Source organism: Equus przewalskii, chromosome 6, assembly GCF_037783145.1.
Source record: "Equus przewalskii isolate Varuska chromosome 6, EquPr2, whole genome shotgun sequence".
Lineage (NCBI taxonomy): Eukaryota > Metazoa > Chordata > Mammalia > Perissodactyla > Equidae > Equus > Equus przewalskii.
Window position 1 is genome coordinate 47,042,188 of NC_091836.1, and position 17,339 is coordinate 47,059,526.

A 17,339-nucleotide genomic window follows, 5' to 3' on the forward strand; every position below is an offset into this window, starting at 1 on the left:
ATAGGATATATTGGGGTATATGAGGAAGCCATTTTGTGTAAACCTAATTCGGCCTGACCTTGTCTTTCCAAAAGGGCCTGACCACAGCCCTTGAGCATGCACTGTATATCTGCTTTAGAGATTCCCTATGGCAAGAACAAAGGCCCTTGAGATAAAGGTGCAGCTTCCCTCCCCTCCCAACGGTGGCATTTCTTTAAGGATTAAGCATCTTTCCTTAGGCTAGAAACTGATTGCTGCGCTCACCTGTGACCACCCAGATCAAGACAATAGACTTGCCTCCTGCGACGCCCTCCGAGAGAGCAGACCCACTACCTGCTGTGTCCATCAAGCACAGTGCCAACAGGGCAATCTTGTGACTGTTGTGGGAGGGACATTTCAATCATATGTGAAATGTCCTGTATGGGGGTATATAACCACTCTGTATACCTCACTTCTTTGGTGCCCTTTCTTCCTTCGGGAAGAAAGGCCCCCGGCCGTGGTCCTCAGATTTCAGTTCAGAATAAACTCACCCAAATTTTCAAAAAAAAAAAAAAGATTGGAGCCTGAGCTAACAACTTTTGCCAATCTTCTTTTTTTTTTTCTTTTCTGCTTTTTCTCCCCAAATCCCCCCAGTACATAGCTGTATATTTTAGTTGTGGGTCCTTCTAGTTGTAGCATGTGGGACGCTGCCTCAGCATGGCCTGACAAGCGGTGCCATGTCCACGCCCAGGATCCAAACAAGCAAAACCCTGGGCTGCCAAAGTGGAGTGCAGAACTTAACCACTCACCACCGGGCCAGCCCCCCAAAATCAAGTATTGATTCATGTCACAACATGGAATTCCCTGAAAAAAATTATACCAAGTGAATGATGTCAATCACAAAGAGCATATTATGTAATTCCATTCATATGAACGTCAACAAGTTCGGAAATGTATACAGACGGAAAATAGATTAGTGGCTGTCTGGGGCTGGCGCTTGGAGGAGCTAGGTGGGCAGATAGGGCGGTGGTAGGTTAAGGGCAGAGGCATTTTTTGCAGGTGATGGAAATGTTCTGAAATTGACTGTGGTGATAATTGCAGGTATCTGAGAATATACTGAAGACGATCAGCTGTAGACCTTAAAGGGGTCCATTGTATAGGATGTGTACTGTATCTTTAAAACACCGTTTAAATAAGTGGATAAATGCATTGAGTTTTTGCAATGCAAATAAGTTTGCAGTCCAATCTCTTAAGCATACGAATCATTTCCGGGTACATCCCACATTTATATAACCTTTTCTTGTTTTTTGTTATATCAGTCCAAACAGGAATTGAATTACCTTAGGGATATTACAGCCTTCTACATTTCAAAGTTCTCTGAGGATAATTCAACCAATGATCTAAAATAAAGTTCCATTCAGGTAAAACGTACACCTGAGAATTGAATGAACACATGTCAGACCTTGAGGTTAGACTGAGAAGAGACCTTGCGCCCAGCTAGGGCTGAGGGCTCCAACTTCCCATCACAGCGAAGGGCTTGGGAGGCCATAGGATTCGTTCAAGCGTGACATGAGTGGGGTGGGGAAGCGCTGGGTGGAAGACTCGTCAGTGTCAACAGTCAGATCAAAGTGGAGCCAGACATTATTACGCATGGTGAAGTGATTTCAAATGTCTGCGTTTGCAAAGAAGGGTCACAGTTCCCCAAGTGGCCTCGCAGCATTGCATTTCAACGGAAAGGTCCCCAGAGAGGAGAAGGTCCACCTCCGGCTGGTCAGAAACGTAATCTCTGTCCCCCTGTCACTCAAGAGGGAGGGGGCGGGGATTTTAACCTGTCCAATCAGGGTCGGCTCCAAGGCAGGTGGGCGGGGCGAAGCTCCTCTACCACGCGCGACTTCCTGTTGCTCCACAAGCTTTCCAGTCACGGGTCGCCTGTCCTTAAACTCCTGGAGCTGCTCTGTCACCTGTGATGAATCGTATGAAGGATGCCAGGGGACCCAGGACAGTCAGCAATGGTGAGTGTGCGGTCCCGCGGTGAGGACGCGGGAGGAGGGGCTGGTGGGAAGCGGCCGGGCGGGCCCGGCCTCCCGCGGTCCCCTCCAGGGTCTGCGGCCCCGAGTCCGCGGTGGCGCCGCTCGGCCCTCAGGCCCCTCCGGCCGCAGCGTGGGGGCGGGGCCGGCAGCCGGGCCCCGGGCGTCCTGTGGTCCCTGCGCGCGGCGACTTGGGCCGGAGCGTCTCTGGGCCGCTGTGCGCCCGCAGCCCCGCGTGTCGCAGATGGTGCGGGGCCCGCGGGAGGGTTCGCAGGACAGTCGGGCCTCGGGCTCCGGGGTCTGTGCGCGGAGGGGCTGCGGTCTGTGGGTCCCCAGGGCCTCCTTTCTCCCCACATGGCACCCGTTTTCTCCTGAGTTTTCTAAACGTTTGGGGAGCAGCGTCTCAAATCCACGACCCTGTCCCCCCAGCTCTTCCAGGGCCGACAATAAATCCCTAAATTTCCAGATCCCTCCTCACGTTCCTGAACGCCAACTTCCGGTCCCCGAGTCACAGCATCGTCATCAGCTACAAACAGACCCGATATTTTAGTTGTTTATCACTTTTCCGTAGTCAGTGGGCGGCTCTTTTAAGAGGGTTTATTCCTCGTTCGTGGACGTTTTTCTTGAGAGAAAGTAGCGCATCCCCCTGGAGGCGCGTGGTGCGAGCTCCTCCCTCCTCTCCTCCAGGCTGCGTCCTGGGCGCGGACGTGCAGCTGGCAGTCCTTTGCTGCAGGTTCCTCTCGGCAAACTTTCCTGCGCGATCTGTCCGTCAGCACTGCCCCTCCCTGGGGTTGTCATCTTTACAAGACATATCTAGGAGCCAGCCGCGTGGCCTAACGGTTAAGTTCGCGCGCTCCGCTTTGGCGGCCCAGGGTTTCGCTGGTTCGGATCCTGGGTGTGGAGATGGCACTGCTCATCAGGCCATGATGAGGCGGCGTCCCACTTGCCACAAGCAGAAGGACCCACAACTAAAATATACAACTATGTACTGGGGGGCTTTGGAGAGAAGAAAAAAGGAAAAGATTGGCAACAGTTGTTAGCTCAGGTACCAATCTTTAAAAAAAAAAGGGTGTATTCAGTCTTAATAATACTAATAAACTAATAAAATGATAATTAACTGCACTTTAATTTAGTCTCAGTTTTTCAACGAATAAAAATTTATTTAATCAATACAGCTCGAAACACAATATATTTCTAAAGAGGCAAGAAAGAGGTGAATTTCAGAAAAAATAAAATATTCCAGTGTTACATTGCATGATTTAAAATTTTTTTTTTCTCTTTTCTTCTGCTGGACATGATAGTAATATTCTGAGGTCTGTTCTTTCATTTTGGGTGAGTTCAAATGGATTTCCAGGGCTTAGACATGCAGACCTGAAGTGTGAAGTAGGATTAATAGTTTGTAAAACAATTCTTCTCATGGAAACAATTATTTAACATCTTTTTTTTTCCAGAATGCAATACATGCTTGTGGGATTTTTTGTTGAGCCAGCAAACTGCCTTTCCATTTTCTTTCTTCTCTTCCTGATAAAGACTCGTTTGATTGTTTTTACTGGATTGTTCAAACACTGGGTTTGTGTCATTTAAAATACCAGTGTCGCCCAAAAACTCCAGTGGGGGCAGACGCCTGAGGGCAGTGAGTTTAAGCTAAGGCCCCCGTGGGCCTGCAGAGGGAAGGCGTTGAAGGCCCAGCTGTCCTTCCTGGGGAGCCTCCCCCTGCAGGTGTCCTACTGCTCACACCCCATGGAAGGAGCCTTTATCCTGAGAGGAGCTGCAGAGCCCTGGAAAGCTGGGGGTGCACGTGCTCATGGGGTGGGGAGTGACGCCCTTTCTGAGGTTGTCACTCTGGATTCCTTGGGCCTGTTTCTAGACATAATTGGAGTTTTGCATGCACAGTGGAGCTGCACTCAGAGAGTAATTTGTTTACACTGAGAAAGTCTGTGAGAGTCAGGAGCTTTGTGTCGTGGATTAGGGCCCATTAATGTGGGGTCCATTTGGGTCAGAACCTTAAACTGGATCCAGCTGAGTTTCCTCACTGTGAGAATGGAGCCTGAGAGAGGGAGCCCGTGCACTGTTCCCTGGGGAGAGGAGGATGTGTGGGGCTCCCAGAGCTCCTTCCTGTGGCTGCTCAGGTGCCCTCCCCTCCTTCTCCAGGGACTGACCCCCTCCAGGGCTTTGTCTCCACGAGGAGAGTCAGGAACATGGGACCTTCTGACTGTGGCTTTCCTTCTGTGCTGTGGGAAGCAGGCTGCTCATCTGAGCTGATTCCAGTGTTTGTGTTTCTTCCCTTTGGATTCCTTTATCGATGAACTAGGGCAGCCCTTTGGCTCCAGTTTCCCTTAGCAGTTGGGTCCTGAGACTGTAAGTTGATGGAGAGAGAGGATGTTAGGGAAGCCAAAAAATTGTGGAACTAAATAGAAGTTTCATTCCTTTTAGGCAAGAGAACCTCAAGGTGTGTGATAAATGTATTAAGTTTTTGAGCACATTGTTTATTTTTAGATCAATTTTCATATGTGTGTGGTTCTAGAGAATATAGAAATTTAAAAGGCTAAAGTAATTGAATTTCTATTTTAATTGATGTGAGAAAAACTTCTGAAAGCCTGTGTAAATCTTTCAAAATTCAATACATGTAAGGAGTAAGACTCAAACCAGTATTGCATTAAAATATGCTCCTTATTCCTGAAAATACCCCAGTGTGAGATACAGGGGAAGGACAAACTAGGATGCAGCTTGTCCTTCTAGTTAGGAAGAGATTTGAAAGTTTTCATTTTGTGGTTTGCAGTTTTCTAACAGCGCTTAAAGGAATTAAATCCTAGAATGGTTTCCTATGTACAAAAGTTAAAATTAAAGACTGTTAAATAGTAAAATATATATAAATTTCTCTTTTTTTTAACAATAAATCTGTAAGATTGCTAAGTCTAACTTAAGACTCACGGCCAACATATCCTGGTCCCCTCCAGTGCTGTTACTCAAGTCACCCCCAAATACACAGTTGTATCATTTTTGAGCCTCTTGTTAGTATTTCTTTATATAAAAACAAGCAATTGAGAAGGCATATTTTTCTTACCCACATTTGTCCCTGTAGTGAGCAGTCAGACTCCACATTTTTGGGTGACTGCTCACAGCTTAAGCCTCACCAACCCTCTTCCCCTTGTGCCCCCACCTGGACAAGCTGAGGAGGAAGCCTGGGTGCTCTCTCCTCTAGAGCAGGCAGGAGATTCCCACCACACCAGCCCTGCCTGTGTGCAGAGCTCTTGCCCCGGCCCCACCCCGAGGCCCAGTGAAGCCCCAGGCCAGGCTCCATTCCTTGCTTTCTGAGCCCTGTCAGAGCTGCTTGAGAGGCCGGCCCTGCCCTCCCCTCAGACCTGTGTTATGTGAATCCTAAGCCTTTTCCTACCCTGTGTGTGTGTATGTGTGTCTGTGCCACACGGGTCTGAGTCTCAACAAGGGAGCCCCGCCTCTGCAGGTGACCATAAGAGCTGGTGCCCTGAGCAGCATGTCCAGATGTCACCGCACCCATGGGTCTGTCTTCTCTTGCTCTGACTTGCTCCGCCGCTCTGCTGCCTGGTGGCGGCGTGGGCTGAGGGCTTCTGCTTGCTGGGGAGCTTGTGCTATGAGCTGTGCTGCCCCGTGTTGCATTGTTGACCCACCAAGCCTCACTTCTACGTTCATCCAACCAGAGTGGGCAATTTTGAGAATTTATAGGCATTTTGGAGCATGGCTATGGGATTGGGGCCTCTTTAAAGTGGTCCCGTTTCAGTGTCTTTGCTATAATTTATCTGTGTGTTAGAGTGAAGCTGTGACAGAGGCTAGGTTAGCTCCAACATACCCCAGGAATGTGGGTGGCACAGTGGGACTATACCCTGTGCAAGAGGAGGGCACATCGGTGGTCACTCCTGAAACAGCTGTCATTTAAAAAGAGAAAGTGAAGAGGGGGGAAAGGCAGGGAGCAGGTGGCAGGCTGATTCCACATTCCTAAGATCAGAGGGCTCACCGGGACGCTTAAGTACCTCTGCTGCTGCCCCTGCCTCTTCTGCCACAAAGATCCTGACCCTCGGGGTTCTAGGGGACGATCCCCACGGCACCCCTGTGGCACAGCAAAGGGATTCCTTTAAACTTGACTTAAGTCCAGGGACCTTAAACTCGTTAAAGAACCCAGTTGTCATGGAGGAGGTTCCTAACCCTGGTGGCACTGTTTTGAGGTTCTTGGGAAGAAAAAATGTATAAATACCAGGGTAGAGAGGACACCCCTTCCCCTGAAGTATATCCAGTAACCAAAAAGACAAAACAGAGAAGGATAAGAGGGAGGGAACAAAAGAAAAAAATACTGAAAGAAAGGTCCACAGTTTGACCCAATTAGAAGTCTAGAATATACTAAACAGATTTACACAACAAAACAGATAGAGGTACACTGCTGGGCTTTTGGGCCTCTACTGCACAGGGTCTGAATTAATTTTGCTCTCTGATGTAATGCACTAATTCAGAAACCTTCAAGCAGTTGATCATTACTAGGTGTCATATTACAGTTATACCTAGGATCCCACTAAATTTAAGGAAGGTGCCCCTCATGATCTTAGGGGTGTTAATGAATATAATATAGAGGACAAATAAGACAAATGTTTCATCTTTAGCCCTCAGAACTATTGTTTTGCCTAAATTCTCCATAGTCATAACACCCATTGTCCTGAAATATCCCATAGTGAGCTGGGAAGCTCTGAACCAATGAGCAAGAATTAAAATTAAATGAAGTCTTTGCCACTTACAAATTGGCTTGACAAATTGGGACCCAGGGACCTTACCCCACAAATAAAGTAGTTAGTATGGCCCAATGTAAATTACCCAGGGCCTGGAAGGATTGAAAACTGTATAGAAAACCTAGTTAGTGAAGGGTTCGTTATTCCCGGTGCTTCTTTTAACAGCCCAATTTGTCCTGTTATGAAACCTGGAAAGAACGACTGACCCCTCAGAGTGGTTCACCTCAACTCGAGGCTGTGGCTGCACCACACAGACCTCTGTCCCCAGTCCCCACAGTGTGGAAATTACTGACCACAACCAATCAGCAGTTGATAAATACCCTGCTCTCACAGGTTTGGCTGAGTCTGTTCTGTCCAGTCCTGTATCCACAGCCTCTCAGCTGCACTTGGCCTTCCCCTCTGAAGGGACGTGATGCCCCTTTACTGGGTTGTCCTCATGGATCTTCTACAGCTGTGCCCTCCCACAGTCATTGCAGGCGGGGTCTGAACTCATCCTGGTTCCTCCAAGAACACAGGTACGATGTCACATTACTGACACATGCACTGAGGACATTCAGGACATAGAAATATTGGAAAAAGGAGCTCACAAAAAGTGCATAGACATTGCCACTCAAACATTGAGAAGCCTTGACAACTTTGTTAAATTTCTGGAAATTATTTGATAATGTGAGACCCGCTCCTTCTCTGACACCATGAAGAAATAGCTATTGTTCTCAGCGCTCACAACAGCTACTAGCTTCTCTTGATATTTGGGAGGGAATCTATTCTTTGCTTACAACGAATTTTACTTGAGCCCATTTGTGCTGTTACTTGTAAATTTACCACCTTGAATGGCACCCCCCTGTACAAAAGGCTGGAGACTCTCAAATTGTCTTAGAGCCAACACTCCTGTTAGTGCCCTCAAAGACTCCTTCACTATAGAGGCCTCAGTGACCTTCGGTCATGCCTCCTGGGGCACCCAGGTGGCCTTAAGTTGTCCATGGGCTTCTGATGCAAGAACCTGCCCTAGTCCCCAGGATATATGTTATTAGAGCTGCTATGACCTCTACTTATGAGGCTATTATGAAAGTAGATGGCCCTGAGCATGTGACCATATATGCAGCAACCCATTTTGCCTTGGGACCTGGAAGCAGCCCTTCAGGAGCTCAGCATGGCTACTGAGACCCCCCAGAGACACGATGGAGGCAAACCTGGGCCCTCTGGGATAGCCTACCTGCAGGAGGGGGTGGTCTTTGCTGTCCTCAGTCTCCTGCCAGGTGCCATGGTGTTGAAGGAGGTCATCCTTTGTCCAGACCCCCAGGCTCCCTGGGAACATCTTTAGGATTCCCTGAGCAAAAAGTAATGGGAGTTCATAGACTTTAAGGATGACATCACCACATTTGTACATGATGGAGCTCAGGCAGAGTTGCTTTTCATGTCTTAATTGGGCCATCTCTGATGAAGGACTGGATCTAAGGGTCATCACACTGACCACACATCAAGGAGTCATCTTAGCACCGACCAACAATGGGCTCCAGCTGCAGACCTTACAGACTATGTGCAGTTCCCTGAGAGTTGCCCCTTTGTGGTAAAGGACTCTGGGAATCTCTTGCCTCACAGTTACCTACAATAGAAATCAAAGTAACACTTGTCTATAAACATACGAAGGCCACACACAAAGCCTCACCAGGACACTCTCTATCCACGTGGGAGTTCCGGACACACCTGATGGTAACAAAGGCACTCATTTCACTTCTCAGAATACACAGTGCTGGACTCTTAACAAGGCGTTCAATGGAAATTTCTCCTCTCTTCCATGTCTCAGGGTGCAGGCCTCATAGAGCAGCATTATGGCTTATTGAAGTAAGTTCAAATTAGAGGAATGGAAGATGGTCTGTTTCTGTCATCAGTTAGTCATCAGAGGTGAATATTAGTGTATCTCATTACTTTTTTTTGTAGTAGTCTTTACTGTTTTAGGAGCAGTTTTAGGTTTACGGGAAACTTGATTGGAAAGTACAGAGACTTCTCACATATCCACTCTGCCTCCACTCAGTTTGCCCAATATTTTATATCTTGTATTACTGTCATACAGTTGTTACATTTGATGAGCCAATTTGATGCATGAAAGTTCATAGGTTGCATTAGTGTTGACTCTGTGTTGTGCAATCTCTGGGCTTTGGCTAATGTCAAATGGCATGTCTCCATCATTTCTGTATCGTATGGAACACTTACACTGTCCTAAAAATCTCCTGTGCTCCACCATTCATTCACCCCCAAATCCCTGGCAACCAATGATCCTTCAGTGTCCTACACCTGTATCTTTTCCAGAATGTCATATACTTGGAATCATACAGTGTGTAGCCTTATCACGTTGGCTAGGAACCTGGGAGGATCTCTTTGGAATAGAAGTCCATTGAAGGGGAATGAGAGTTTAGGGTGGTGACAGTGGCTTAATATGCTGGTTTCTCATTGGCTGAGTTGTTGCTGGGCAAGGAGAAATTCTTCCTTCCTCCTGCTGGGGTCTATAAATTTAGCTTCTTCCTGTTGGGGAATGGGAGGGACACTTCTTCCTCTCTGGGTTCTGCAAGGTATGGCTAGTAGTAGTGCGTGAGAGCTCCCCATTCAGGGCTTCCTGATTCCATTTTAAATGGGATTTCCTGTACTTATTTTAACATTTGCAACCCCAGGTGACTGTGAGGTGTGGCAGTGGCAGACCCAGAACCCATGTCGTGAGGCACAGGCCCCTTGAATACAGTACTCCCCACTGTCACATAAACATCACCTCTGTACCAACAAGCACAGTTTCACAATAGTCTCAATACCACCAATAATGTCAAAGAGATGTCCTGCTTTATCCTAGCTCTTGGAGTCCCTCAGGCACCCAGCTCTACCTAAATCACTTTCCCTGTTATCTCTGGCACATCCCACCCTCTGGTTTCAGTGGCCTCATGCACTGGCCACACCCCGTTCCCTCACCTCAAAACCCAGCTCCAGAGTGAGTTTGGTTCCCACCTACCAAGGCCAATGCTTACTTTTTCTGGAACAGGACTCAGACTGCAGGCTTCTAGCCCTGAGGCCTGGGGGAGATGGTGATCTCAGCCAGACCCTCTGCGCTCCTGGGGCCCCCTCCCTTCACATGGCTCCCAGAATGCAATGGGCACCACACCAAAGGAAGTGGCAGGAAATGGTGGAGATCTCCACCCCTCCTGAAGGGCACAGGTGCAGGAGGTAGTGCCCCCTTCTCCTTTGTTGGAGGCCACGCCCGCTGTTTCTTGAAGGGAAGAGGTAGAAATGGGTCAAGCCACATGCCTATGTGCTCTTGCAACAATATCCTGTGCTTTCCTGGGTCCCCAAGGTGATGTCTCTGTGGCTGGGAGACCTGGGGACTGAGGTCCCCAGGCCTTGACCCCCCTATCAGGGAATGTTCCAGGGCAGGGCAGGGGTCAACGCCTCAGTGAGGATGGCCCGTGGGACTGACCCACTCGAGGTCTGCATGCAGGTGATGGATCCCAGACCATAGTGACTGCAGCAGAGGACACAGTGGCTCGTGGAGGACCCACACACCTTTGTTGTCCTCACTGAGCTTCCACTGGGAAAGCAAAGTGAGGAAGGGACATGTGGTGATGGGCACATTTCTGGAACTGATCCTGGCAGCGTGAGGGGCTGGAACACGGTGATTGCTACAGCCATTGTGGGCCGACTCTCCCCTGTTCAGGCTCCTGAGCTGTGACTCTTACAGATATGACCTTACCGTACTGTGTGGGCTCAGGAAGTGGGAAGGCCCTTTGCCATCAGGAGGGGCAGATGTACCCTCCTGTCGAGATTGGTTTGGGGCCAGGAGTCACCCCTCTGTCACACAGCATGAGCTGAGAACTGTTCACTCTGTTGAGATCAATGGGGATTGATTTGGGAGCCAGGAGACACCCCTCTACCAGGTGGGATGGGAGTGAGAACAATGCACTTTGTGAAGATCTGGGCCTGTGATGAGGTTTGTGTAAAGATTTCATGTTTACGTGTGTGTGTGTGTCTGTCTGTCTGTCTCTCTATGAGGCCTGATATGTAAGAAGTATTGGTGTGACAGGCCTTCTGGTGGGGTCTTTGGTGAACAGAGCAGAGCAAATATCCCTGTTTGCTCTAAAGCTGACATTTTAGGAGAGAAAAAGAAGATATGTAAGTAAAATTATACCATGTGTCTGATGATTGGCCCTAAAGAGTAAAGAAAAGTGGGGAGGAGTGCAGAGGGTCTGGGCTCTGTGTGTCTGTGGAAACAGCTGTGTGTCTCTGAGCCATTAACTCTGAGGGTTTGTGAGTTTTATGTCTGCGTCTGCATGTGTCTTCCTATATGTGCCATGACAAAGCATGTGTGATTTTGTAAGTCTGTCTGTGGAGCTTTGTGTGTCTGTCCTTTGAAATCTGGAGTGGGTGGTTTTCCCATGTTCTTGCCTAACTGCCCTGGTAGCTCCTTTCTCACCACGGTGGGTGGAGCTGGTGAGAGCAGACATCTCTGTCTTCTCTCTGATCTGAGAGAGAAAGCCCACAGTCCTTCACCATCAAGAGTGACGCCAGCTGTGGGTTCTTCACTGATGCTTTATTTCAGGGTGAGGGAGTTGACTGAGGGAGGTTCTCATGGTTTATTGAGTGTTTTCCTTGTGAAGGGGGAGTTGAACTTGGTCTAATTCTTGTTTGTACCTATCGAGATGATCCTGTAGTTTTTGACATTGATTTTATTAACTGTTTCTTACGTTAATTCATTTTCAAATGGAAAACCAGCATTTCTTTCCTGGGTTATGTGGTCATTGTATTTAGGTTATTTTAGTATATTGCTGGATTCAGTGTATTAGTTTTGTGTGTAGGCTTTTTTCATCTATATTGAAAATAGACATTTGTTTACTGTATTTACTGTGTATAAAATTATCTAATACTGCATACAGTGTGTATCTGTGTAGATATAGAGAAAGAATGTAGAATACAGTATATATATTTATATATGGTATATTTAGTATATTACCTGTGTATAGTATAGGTAGCATATAATTTAGTATTATATGTAATTAGTTTATACTATAATTAGAATATATAATTAATATATGTATAATTAGTCTTATAGTATATGCTATAGTGTTATACTTTTACAGAATAGTATTTCAGTCTTAGTCTGTAGCATAGTGGGTATCATTGCTATGTCTGTCTACCATATTATTCAAATAAGCCATTCACAACCTGTCATGGGAACATAGGGACACCTCACTGTCTTGATCCTCCAAAGCCTGCCTCCCACACCCTCTGTTTGTCTTCTCTGCTTGTAAGTGAAACTGAGGTGGCAGCGTGGGCTTCAGAAATTTTAACTATTTTATCAGCCTGAGAGTTGAGGTGAGGCTCTGTGGTTTGATATTTAGTACATGCCGAGACATGTGTGACCTTCTTATGTATTTGAGTGATTATGAGCAAGATTATCCCAGAGTGCTTTCTCCTAATAGGGTGACCTGGGATAAGGAGTTGATGTTGATCTTGTTTTCAGGCAGCTAGACCATTGGCAGTGATCTACAAGTCTCTAAAACTGTGAAGATGAGGTAGACTGTTGGCCAGGGCATCCTCTAGCATGATTCCTTGGAGTTTGACTAATCCTACTGACCATTGTGTCCCATTTTCATCAGGGATGGCCTGGTTAGGGACAGTAGCAGCAGCTCTCCAGTGTTCTCCATCACATGTGCTGGTGGCACACCACTGTTGATATGAAAATAGGTGCAGGATTCATTTATACATGAACAAGAAATCAGAGCACATTTCACAGTGTACACCACGTGACCTTTGCATATCAAAGGCAAGGAAAAATCTATATTTTAAATTGCTTCTTTTTACATAAATGCTGAAAAGACTTACCAGAAATGAATGGCATTATTATCTACATGAACATGGGGATTCTATATGCCAATTTTAGAAGACATGCTAGGAGCAGCCTTCAGGCACACTTAAATCTCAGACTGAGATTTTGAAACTTGATATTTATAATAAACAATTCATGACACACAAAAAGTGTGTGAACCATATTTTATTTTTAATAGTGTTGAATAAAAAATTGAGCCTAGTAAGTTGTAAAGATCTAATTGGCTTTATTGAGCAACTCCTCAGTTGGGCAGCATCCCATCTAGCAGGCAGAGAGGGGCTCCAGAGGGTACAGAAAGGGAAAGGTTTTAAAGACAGGACAAGGAAGTCATAAGCAGAAGAAATTATTATGTTAGGCAATTTTACCTCCCTTGGGGACACAAGGGTAATATTAGATGGATCACCTCCTCATCTTCCTTTGGGGGATGGAGAGGCCCGTGTGACACATTGCCTCATTGGTGCTGACCAGAGAATCCTACACTGACCGGTCAGGCTACATTCCCAGGGAAGGTTACCCCTGCAGTTAGGTTGGGTATTAAGCTCTGGTTTGGTGATGTGAGTCTAGCAAAAGTGACTCCATTTGGAACCTGTGGTTTTCTTCTTTATAATTTCTTCCATTTTTATTAGATTCTCAGCTTAATTGAGAGATGTGATCAAAATTTAAGGCATTATAGCCACTCTCAGCTACTGTTGTGAAATTCTCTCCGTTTTTCTTGGTCCTTTGGGTGGTATCCAGAAGTCAGAACCCTTTTTCTTAACCTCTGTGACATTCATTGGTCAAGGCTTCAGGTTTACAGTCTTTAATCTGTCATCTCTTCATTCCTTTCCTGATGTTCCAGTCTTAAGGAGATCAGTTGCTTGGTGGTTAGCAGCTGCAAACATGCATTTAAACTTTTGAGATTATACAACACACCAGGGGGTTTATTATGATTATAATAAGCAGGATAATTCTCAATATCTGTAGTGCACTTTGAAGTCATCATCCCCAAGACCCTAATCAATAAAAGAGAATCAAGGGCTGTCCTGGTATCAAGAACAACTTTGACCAGAGAGTCTAAGGATCTTTGTTGGGTGTCTCTTGTCTTAGCAATGGGTTTTGCAATGTCTTCAAGAGCTAAAGAGAGGTTTTCTGATCATATTCTCATTTACATTTACTCCTAACCAAGGAAGTATGGCCCTGTCAAAGAAAGTGAATCCTGAGTCCTGAATGCCTCCTGGTAGGTCCTTTCAAACTCAGTGATGTAAATTCAGGGGAATCAACCAGTGAGATGTCTGAGTTCACCTGTGAAAAGTTAGGGGCACAGTTAGATAATGTAAGAGGCATTGCCCAGTTATGCACTATTTTTCTAGGGATTCATAGGCCCAAGAATCGTAACTGTTACCGAACCAGGTTTGTTTTCGCCTACCGCCCAGAGAGCCAAACATCGAGACGACAAGATTGCAGCAGAGAGAGAGTGTACTCACAAGGCAGCCATGAGACGAAGCGAGGGCATGAGCCTCAAATCCACTTCCCCCAAAATAGGGACTCAGGGATATTTATGGAATTGGGGGCAAGGTGATCTGAAACGTGGAGACAGGTGATTGGAGCGGGGGAGAGGTGTGGTAATTGATGATCTGTGCAAGCGTAGTCAGACTTCATGCCTCCTCATAGGACCCGTGTTCATAAAATGGTGGCATTAGCATGATTTGAGCATGGAGTTTTTAGCCTCTTGATGTCAAAAGGTCACTTATCGGACATCTGCACGGGCCCAGTTGATGGGTTGGTGGTCTCAACTGGCCTGAAGTGACCAAGGAATTCTAATTCCTGAAAAACAGCTCGCCCACCCATTACCGTGGTGACCCAAGCTCCAGGGAGATGTTATCTATAGGAACCTAGTGGGAGTCAGATAGCATTTTGCCTAAGCAGCACAGTTAACAATGGAGGGGGGAGGTTCAACAGCTAAAAGCTATAATCAGTAATTGCCAAAAGGACAGAACCTTTAGTTCCTAGCTACTTAATCATCAATGGCTAATTCTTTGCTGGTTTCAATAACTACTACAGACAAAGATAAATCCTATAACCACTCTCACTAAAGTGGCATTGTTCATGAATTCATTCACAGGGATTTTTGCATTTACTCATTCAAGCCAGGGGTCAGGTAGATTGTCTCCTAGCCAGAAATAAATAGTTCATCTAAATTCCAGAGGTTACCCTTCTTAGCAGTGGTCTGGGGGTATGGATGATGGTGTTATCTATCCAGGCCATTGCCAGACTAAAGGAAAGAAAGAAAAGAAGTAAGGGCTTTATATTTAGCTTAAGTAGGAAGTTGGTCTGGCATCCTTAGAGGATGCAGTCTATATCAATGTCAGTTACTTCTCTTCCCTGTCAGTTTTTTTTTTTTGGAGGAAGATTAACCCTGAGCTAACTGCTGCCAATCCTCCTCTTTTTGCTGAGGAAGACTAGCCCTGAGCTAACATCCATGCCCATCTTCCTCTGCTTTATACATGAGATGCCTACCACAGCATGGCTTGCCAAGCAGTGCCGTGTCTGCACCCAGGATCCGAACTGGCGAACCCCGGGCCGCTGAGAAGCAGAACATGCCAACTTAACCGCTGTGCCACTGGGCTAGCCCCTTCCTTGTCAATTTGATTTGGAGGTCTCTAGCATCTGTACAGGACCAGATGTCAGGTGGTGCCTTCTTCACCTGTGAGATGTGTGTCCAAGGTTCAAGCCCCTGAAGTTTGGCTGTCATCTGGGTAGTGAGGAGGACCTGATATAGTTTTTTCCAAGGAGATTTAAGAACAGTCTTTATGCTCACTAGTTTATTTTTATGATCTTAAAATTATCAGAAATTTGTACTTGTCAGAAAGTTCTTTCCTTGAATCTCCTTGAAGATGAAGTACTTTTGCAGGAACCCTTTTGTAAAAGCTTCAGAGTAAAACAAAAGCTGTAAATGAGAGAAGACAAAAATGCCCATGGTTAAAGATCTGATGAGAGTGCATTACAATGTAATTGACAAGGAAAATTGTTCTCTTTTTTTTTTTTGTAACATACAACATTTTAAGGTAATAACTGGAAATTTGACTGATAACATAATACCAGCATATATCAGATTTCCAGGAATTTCACACACTTACTGGAACTCATGGAACATATATCAGTACAGACACAAAATAAAGAAGGCTTAATATTACTTCGTATCTGCCAATGCTTCCCGTGTGATACAGCATATCAAGTGTCTAATTAGTTTAACAACTTCCTTTTAATAAGGAGAGAGAACAAATCCTTTGAGATGTTCTGGGGACCCTCTGGAAAAACCCAAAGTCAGTTCAAAGTCATAAAGACTTCACTTAGAATTTGACTTTTGGGAAGTTTGTCAAAAGTATCAAAAGGTTTTTTAGATACTTGCCTAAATAGGATCACAGATCATCATGAAACAATACTTAATTATCTGTTTGACCAAAGTGACAATAAACGATTTCAAAGGCAAATACAGAGGTTTACATAGTCATGTGCAAATTTAATTATTTTAATATCAAGAATTCAGGATTTTAAGTAATCAAAGACCTGATGAAGAAAACTTGGAACACAAGTAATTATTTCGCAACACACAGGATCTTCATTTTTTTTCTCTAGGCAGATTACTTAAAAAGGTAAAGAAACAAACATTCTGTAGTCTCTGATTCTCAAGAGCAGACCAATAGTTCGGGAAATGTTTGTCCTTTATAGAGAGAAAACCAGTAGTAATTTTACAGCAGCTTACTTTACATATTAAAACTCGTTTACTGAATTAAATTTATTCCAATCTCAGCCAGCCCTGACCACACATGAAATTCCTTTTCCTTTTATTTTTAGTAGTTTTAATTATATATATTATAATTTTTAATTCTTCAAATCTTTAATTTTTAGTGAAAACTAAGAAGTGTGCAATTATGAACTGTCTTTTGCATTAGTATTCTGTGGATTGACAGACTTTTATAAAAACATTTTATAATTTCTAGAAACATGTGCTTCCTCATAGTAAATTTTTTAGCGTGGCATAAGAGGTGTTTCCTAATAGAGACAAAGATCTTTAATTCCTCTGCAGAGGAAAACATAAAGTAGATAGACCTATGTTCAGTAATTAATGTTTCAGTATTTCCTCTTTTTTGGAAATGATGTGGATATTCAGTCACTTTAGCTGAACTCATCATTTAACTTAACTCAGCAAAACTTTAAGGTTACAGTTGACCAAAAAGATTTGGGGAGCTATTTAATACGTTCACCTTTGAGTGTTTTATCTTCCTTGTATCTACTTAATTTGCTTGTTCTTAACAACTATGTTTAGATTACCCACAAAAACTTCACTAGACATTAGACAAAGTCAGCCATCATCCCAAACAAATTTTTCTTGCTGACAAATTTTGTAAAAGATAACATGAATTCATTTGATTAATAAACCTAGGTGGAATAAGAGTGGTATGTCTGCATTATATTCAATGTTGATAACACAAAAGACAGGTCTGTTTTAATTAAATCTACAAATGTAAACTAGTTTAATACAAATATTTCCCCAGATCACCTGAAAAGCATTTGGGTTAGTTTCTATTATAGTTTTGAGAATTTTATGAATACTAAGCACTTGTTTGTTTAAGCCAATTAAATAGAACTCTTTTACAAATTAATTTTAGTAATACCATTTGCAGATGGAAAAATACTACATATATACATCACATAGTGACAAATGCAAACAAAAACCTTATAGTGTTTATTTAAAAATTT

At 44.7% G+C, this 17,339-nt stretch overlaps 1 protein-coding gene across 1 annotated transcript in view; it reads left to right on the forward strand.

Annotated features, from left to right (window-relative positions):
- The first annotated feature begins 1,831 nt into the window (after window positions 1–1,831).
- LOC103558055 (zinc finger protein 709-like) overlaps window positions 1,832–17,339 on the forward strand; it is a 124,181-nt gene continuing 108,673 nt past the window's right edge. The window contains exon 1 of the mRNA XM_070625448.1: window positions 1,832–1,970. Within this exon, the coding sequence (XP_070481549.1) occupies window positions 1,941–1,970 (30 nt within the window). The 5' untranslated portion in view covers window positions 1,832–1,940. The remainder of the gene's footprint in view (window positions 1,971–17,339) is intronic.